Raw genomic sequence first — 7,050 nt, 5'->3', positions numbered from 1 at the left:
TATTCGAGGTTATGAGAACAGGTTGACATTTCGTCAACAAATCTTGTTGAATTTACCGTTTATCCTTGTCTATCTTATTGTCAGTCTGTATAATTTTTCGGTTACCGGAGTTTTAAATAATTACGAAGCCACAGGTATTTGTGCAATGTTAATTAGGCAGATTACCTTGAAAAACACTGCTGCCGTATTTCTGATATGCTTTTTTGCAAATTTCTCAGTTTGTAATAACAATTAATTTCTTTTACTATTTTTTCTGTACTCCTATAACAGCGCCATACAACACCTCCAGAGGAATGACGCCAATTTTGAATCACCCTGTATAAATAAAATTATTTTATTTTACTTTTATTGTTTGTTAATTGGGAAACGAACGAAATTATTGTACTGAAAAGAGTAAAGTGGAGACCAAAGTGGATTGTTATTGAAATTCTGTCAAACTCAACTTTTCCGGTCGAATCTAATTAAAAATGAAATGAATTTGATTCCATTGAACTGATAAAGTCAATTCGATATTGCCGCATTGAAAAGGTAATTCAGACGGGAACAATTTCGAATCTCTGTGGAAGATTTAATGTTTAAATCGATGTTAAAAGCCGGATAGTAGACGATTCACGCATAAACTCCATCTATATAAACTCCCCTTTACACGTTTAGAAAATCGTTGGATATGTGGATGGTTTTTGTCGTGGATTTGGCAAGCTAGAGCGCATTTTGCGTGAAGTTATGGCAAAATTTTAATTGACTGTCAGCGTTCCTGACGAAGATAAAACATTATCAGTTGTATATGAGATTAGCGTGACAAGAAGAAAGTTACGTGAACACTTTGTGACGCAAATTGATTTAGAAATGCGGATTATGGCATCATTAAGCTGAAATATTGAGGAAAAACATCGGGTTGAGCGAGAGGGAGTATTTCAGAGTTGAGCAGCTCGTAAAAGAAGGGCGGTCTGAAAAAACTAGTCAGGAAGATAAATTGCTGTTTTTCGTCCAGTAAATTAATTACTTTCGAATCGATAAACCGGTAGTTGCAAATATTTTCTATGCAGATCTAGTGTGGATGTTGGAGATATAAGTCCAAAGACCTTATTCAATATCAAGCTTTAATATCAAATTAATCAAATTCGCTTTGCAATATCCTCAATATGAGCACTCCAGATTTATTAAAAGACTTGTGCAGATCACATTAAGGCGCTTTAAGAGAATTATGTCGTAAGTCTCTAGGAATTTTTCCGCTATCTCGCTCAAACAGAGAGAACTGTTTAGATTTTGACGTACATTTTACAATTGCTTCAGTTTCGGGTTACATTCAAAGGCACTTGGAAACATTAAAAGTCCCTTTCCAATTTAAATCAAAATCGGATTCAATTCACTCGTTCCAGTTCAATTCCGAGTGAAATTGGAAAATTATTTGCGTAAATGGAAAAACAACATTTCAACCTTAGAAAAATTAACAGGCAACTCCTCGTCCCGTTACTGCAACTTCCGATTTCATCGCACCATAGTGTATTGTTTATCGTACAATGCAAAGCGTAACAAGGAAAAAACGAGACATTTTGCCTCTAATAACAACGGCGAAAGCCAGAAACCGTGTTCTAGCCTGAAGGAACACAAGTAAAGAAAATTGGATTATTTCTACTGTTAAAAAACCGGGTTGTCCAGAGAAAAAGGGTATATTTTCTGGAGGAAATCAGTTAAAAATTAGGGCAGGTCAGCTAAGCTCGAATGCGAATGACTCAAATTTTGAAAGGACAGTTGGTTAAAAAATGTATTTTGAAACCGATAATTACGAAGCTGGAAACAATCAGGATTTTGGATCATTTCTATGAAATTTGAAGTTGGTATCTGTAGAGTCAAGCGTCTCCAAAGATGGTAAAAATTCGTAAAATTTAAGTCGAATCTCGCCTTATGGTGCGGATAATAGTTTGGAAGATGTTAATTTTTAAAGAAGATAGTGCCGTTGAGTAGCAACAATTTTAACATCGATATTTACTAAACTCGCAAAAATTGAGATTTAAGGCGATTTATATGAAACTTTCAGTATTTTTAAGACCTCCTGTTTGCAAATCAAAGAAAAAGTGCATGCATTAATTTGGAAGATACAAGTGTTTAAAGAAGAAAGCGCCGTTGGGTAAAAGCGCCGATTTTAAGACCGATTTTTACTCAGCTCGGAAAAATCAAGATTCATGACCAATTATATGAAACTTTCAGTAATCCAAATCGCTACTTGCATTATTTTGGAAGTACAAGTTTTTAAAAAGAGAGCACCATTGAGTAAAAGCGCCGATTTTAAAACATTTTACTCGAACTCGAAAAAATCGGGATTCAGGGTGATTGATATGAACGTTTCAGTATCTTTAAAGCCTCCTGTTTGTAAATCAGGGCGAAAATTTCAAATCGCTGCTTGCATTAGTTTGGAAAATGCAAATTTTTAAAGAAGAAAGCTCCGCGGCGCTCTCTTTAAGAATTTAAAATTCAAAATGTAAAATCTCTCTTTAACACAACGGCGCGCCGTCGAGTTAAAGCGCCGATTTTAAGACCGATATTTTCTAAGGTTACAAATACCAGGATTCGGGGAGATTTATATGAAGCTTTCAGTATCTTTAAAGGCTCTTGTTTACAAATCAAAGTCAAAATTTCAAGTCGCTACTTACTTTAGTTTGAAAGATGCAAATTTTTAGAGAAGGGAGTGCCATTGTGTAATAGCTCCGATTTTAAGACTTTTTAAGCTCGAAAAAATCGATATTCAGGGTGATTGATATGAAAGTTTCAGTATCTTTAAAGCCTTCTGTCTGCAAATCAGAAAGAAAAATGTAAATCGCTACTTGCTTTAGTTTGAAAGATACAAATTTTTAAATAAAAGAGCTCCGTTGAGTTAAAGCGCCGATTTTGAGACCAAGATTTTCGAAGCTCAAAAAATCAGAATTTAGGGCGATTTATATGAAACTTCCAGAATCTTCAAAGCCTCTTGTTTACAAATCAGAGAGAAAATTTTAAATCGCTGCTCGCTTTAGATTGAAAGATGCAAATTTTTATCAAAACGAGTGCAGTTGAGCAGTAAACGTACATTTTGAGACCGATATTTACTAAGCTGGAAATAATCCAGAATCCCGGAAATGTTTATCAAAATCTCAGCATCTGTAGAATGAAGTGCCTGTTAGAGATGGTGACAATCTGAACTTGCAGCATATTTTAGTTTTAAAGATGCAAATTATTAAAGAAGAGAGCGCCATTGAGTGAAAGCACCGGTTTTAAGGCCGATATTTACTAAGCTCGCATCAGTTAGGATTTGGCGCAATGTTGACGACACTTTTCGCATGTTAGAATCAAGCGTCTTTGAAAGCTGGCGAAAGTCAAATTTCTCGTTGCGTTAGTTAGAAAGATGCGATTTTTTATCGAAAAGAGTGCAGTTGAGTAAAAATCGCACATCTTGAGACTGATATTTGCTAAGCTGGCAATAACTCAGAACACTAATGATTTTTGCGAGATTTTTAGAATTCATAGAGACACGTGTCTGCTATAGATGGTGACAATTTCGCTTCGCTGCACATTTCAGTTTAAAAGATACACATTTTCAAAGAGAGCGCCGTTGAGTAAAAGCATCCATTTTAACACCAACTTTAAGCTCGCATCAATCACGATTTCACGTTGAACTTGAAACTTGAAACTTGCATCTGTATAATCAAGCCTATTCTTACTGTGGCAAAAATGTTCAATTGCTACTTGCTTTAGTTGGGAAGATTCGGATTTCAGGATTTCTACATGCATCAGCAAGTAAACGCTCTGAGCAGCTTTGCATGGAAATGCATTTCCATAAAGTGCATGATATTGGAAATGGATGGCGAAAAACGACGGCGGCCCAGGACAACCGACATAAATATAAAACCCAATCATCTTTATAAGACAACAAAGCGTTTTTATGGGCAAATGTAAATAAAATGTCGCTACAGAATGTTACATAGCAACAAAAACGTTACGATGCTGTTCCTTAATATGGCAGCCCTGATACGGTTTTAGAAGGTTTCCGAACGACGAACACAGAAGTTATTGGCAGTGAAATTAAACGACAAGCTTACGAAGGATCCTTACCGAAAATCAGCAGCGTCACATCCGAAACAGCCAGATTGAACAAGTAGTAGTTGGTGGCTGTATGCAGGATGGGCTGTTTGATTATCACGATACAGACGGCGATATTTCCCAACACTCCAGTCACAAATATTATTCCATTTATTACTGAAATTTAAAAAAATGCTCGCTTTAATCCAAATAATCGCCATTGGCTTTGACACGACTTACTGGTTATTAAAAGGGTCATCTGAAGATCTTGCATCTGAGGCCCATAAAAGCATGCGATATAATTCCAAGGGTCCAAAGACACATTGGTGCGGTTCATCTCAATCTCCGCACATGAATTCATATCGAATCTGTCTAGTTCAGCGCCTTTTCTGGAAATCAATGGAAAAAAATCAAACGTTAATTCTGTCAATCAAATTATCCATCCCAAACTGGACACGTTAAATCAATTTGATTGATTTGAATGCTTCCAGATAATTAGTTGGGCGAGCATGGGTTTGATCTATTGGATGCAAATTTACTCATATTGCGCTCAACTGAATGCCGGCAATTTCAGCAGCAAATCGGAAATTTAACAATCAATTTGATCGACATTTATTTACTAAAAAGCTCTAGGGATTCGTTTGACTAGAAATCCTAAAGCGCTTTGAAGCTCTACATAAAAAAACCCCAATTTGTCCAATAAAGGGACAAAGGGAGGTCACAAGGCATCAATTCACTCAGTTTAATTTAAACTCATTTACTGTGTTATGTAATTAAAACTTCGTTTTTTCCATTAGTACAGTTGTTTTATCCAAAATCGCTCACTTAAGAGTCCAAATGTGAGCATTAACTTGTGCAAACTGAAATCTACAGGCGGCGAGAATAAGCGCTGAACGCAAACAGAAAATTCTGGTTTAAATTGTAAACTAAACAGTAGTTTTAGTAGAGTTTTTCGAGTTTATTCAGTTGGATTCCGTTGGCTTGAAAAAAAAATCGAAAGAACATGTTTGAGGCATTGGAAAGCTCATGAATCGAATTAATTGAGCATCATCAACATCCTCAAGATGTTGATCCTGCGGATTTCTACATAAATAAGGCGAAACAGTTGAAGAAGTTTTCTGCCAAAATTCCGTTTTTCAAAACGCCGGCTATTCGTCGTTTTTTTATGATGATTTAGGCATCCTCAATGCGACGTATGCCCTGAGGATGGCCAAATAAATATGGCAAAACGCCGGCAATTTTAAAAACAGACCTTTGTTTTTACATGGCTTGAAATCACAGACCATTAGGTAGAAACAAAACGTGATTTTGAAGTTGCGTAAGTTTGGCTTTATTTATGCAGGCATCCGCAGGATTAATGCCCTCACGAAGTTTAAATAAATATGGGTCAATTTTATATTTATATTGGTTCAAATCCCGTTGGAGAATCAACCCAACCATGCCAGCAACTTAAGAAGATCGTTGAACACTTACACTAAAACCGGAAATTTGTCGAGTTTTTTTTCAAGCAAGCAAAAGCCGCATTTCACTTGCAAATTTTGAGCATCAAAACCTTCTCACAGCACTCAGCTAACACATTTTAATCGAAATCTTGCTGGATTTAGCGTTAAGTCCCATTTACAACAGAAAAATGTGTTTAACTTATCTATTAACGCACTACAGACATAATTGTTCTTCTAATCGTAAAGCAGAGATCATTGGCAATTTACCAGGGCTAAAAACAAACTAAGTTTTTGTCCGCGAAATGTTCCTGAGACATGTTGTGAGTCTGGAGATGTGGCGGTTTTTTAAATCTCGAGTACTGGGGTTCTTTCCTGCGAAAAACTCACATTTTTTCAGCATTTTAAAGGCATACATTTGCAAAACACGGTTTTGGAAGCCTCTGGTAAAATTATCATATTTTATGGCCAGTTTAATGGGAGGGCATTTAATCGTATAAAGTTTCCAACAAATCAAGTGTTAAAATAGCATTTTTACCAACTTAAACGATATTCTTTGTGTACGTTTTTGCAAATATATTCCCTAATTCCCTAGTTCAGACACGTGTTTAGCAAGTAACATGAGGCTTAGGAAATGATGTTTTCATTTGGCTGAGCCCAGCTAGGGTTGCCCTTATTTCATCTGTCCGTTACTTTGCCATATCCATATCTCAAGTAGAGCTTAATTAATTTGGGTTGTTTGGCCCTCAATCCTTGAGAAAAAAGCGATTTTTCCTCCCTTACCGGTATTGGTCGGCCTGCTCTTTGATTTCGCGTTTCATGCGGCAAATCCCCATCTTAGACATGTAGAAGACATCCATTCGAAGAACGGAATGGAAGCTAAATAATGAATTCAATTAAGAATAAAAGCGGCTTTCTTCCATCCCTTTTTGGGCACACACATGGGATTTGGGTCGTTTCTTTGTCGATGTCAATATTTATTATTCGAATTTGGTGCTCAGCTTCGCTACTTTGCTGGATAATCATGTTTGTTTGGTTGCTTTTCTTTAGCGTTGCCTGCTGCGGTTTGGGCAAAGTTCAATATTTTTTCCCCGGTTTTTACAACAGCTTTTAGAGAGGCTGTAAGTTTAAACCGTCCATTCTCTGTTGACAAGGTGGTAATTAGAATACAAATCTTCTTAATGAGGCCCGGCTATTTATCTGGTAGAGGTGTAAGGTTCAGTTTTAAGCCCAACAGTGTCGAGTGTTCAACTGTGAGGCATTTGAGCTCTTGGTTAATTGAAATCTCCCAGCCAGCCTCACTGTAACTGTAATACTGCTGAAGATTTATCGTCAATTGCATTAAATTTCGGACGATTATCTGGCAAAATGGCATTTAGCAGCATCAAGAGGTAAACCGGCTTAGGAAGGCTCGAATTTTTAATGGAACAATCGGAAATTGGAATTAAAAATGTTATTGGAAATTTTCGCAAACAAACATCCTGGTTAGGAGCTAATCCGACATCGTAAATTACCCGCAATAACTCATTTGAAATGCAATTTTTTTTTCAGAATTAAA

At 36.5% G+C, this 7,050-nt stretch overlaps 1 protein-coding gene across 2 annotated transcripts in view; it reads right to left on the bottom strand.

Moving 5' to 3' along the window:
- The window catches only part of LOC109535449 (neuropeptides capa receptor), a 30,226-nt gene that overhangs the window by 17,842 nt on the left and 5,334 nt on the right, over positions 1-7,050 (bottom strand). Inside the window, exons 1-3 of one of the 2 annotated variants that reach the window (XM_019901363.2) lie at positions 5,527-5,690; positions 4,294-4,442; positions 4,087-4,230 (exon numbers count right to left, since the gene is read on the bottom strand). In XM_019901363.2, the coding sequence (XP_019756922.1) occupies positions 4,087-4,230; positions 4,294-4,414 (265 nt within the window). In that variant the 5' untranslated portion in view covers positions 4,415-4,442; positions 5,527-5,690. Of the gene's footprint in view, positions 1-4,086; positions 4,231-4,293; positions 4,443-5,526; positions 5,691-7,050 lie in introns of those variants that run through there. The other variant, XM_019901361.2, reaches the window with a different exon arrangement.

The sequence above is a fragment of the Dendroctonus ponderosae genome, unplaced genomic scaffold (assembly GCF_020466585.1).
Source record: "Dendroctonus ponderosae isolate FM_Combo_2020 unplaced genomic scaffold, Dpon_F_20191213v2 Dpon_F_20191213_1, whole genome shotgun sequence".
NCBI classification, from domain to species: domain Eukaryota; kingdom Metazoa; phylum Arthropoda; class Insecta; order Coleoptera; family Curculionidae; genus Dendroctonus; species Dendroctonus ponderosae.
The sequence above is the reverse complement of the archived record's forward strand: the minus strand, read 5'-3'. Positions and strand labels throughout refer to the sequence as shown.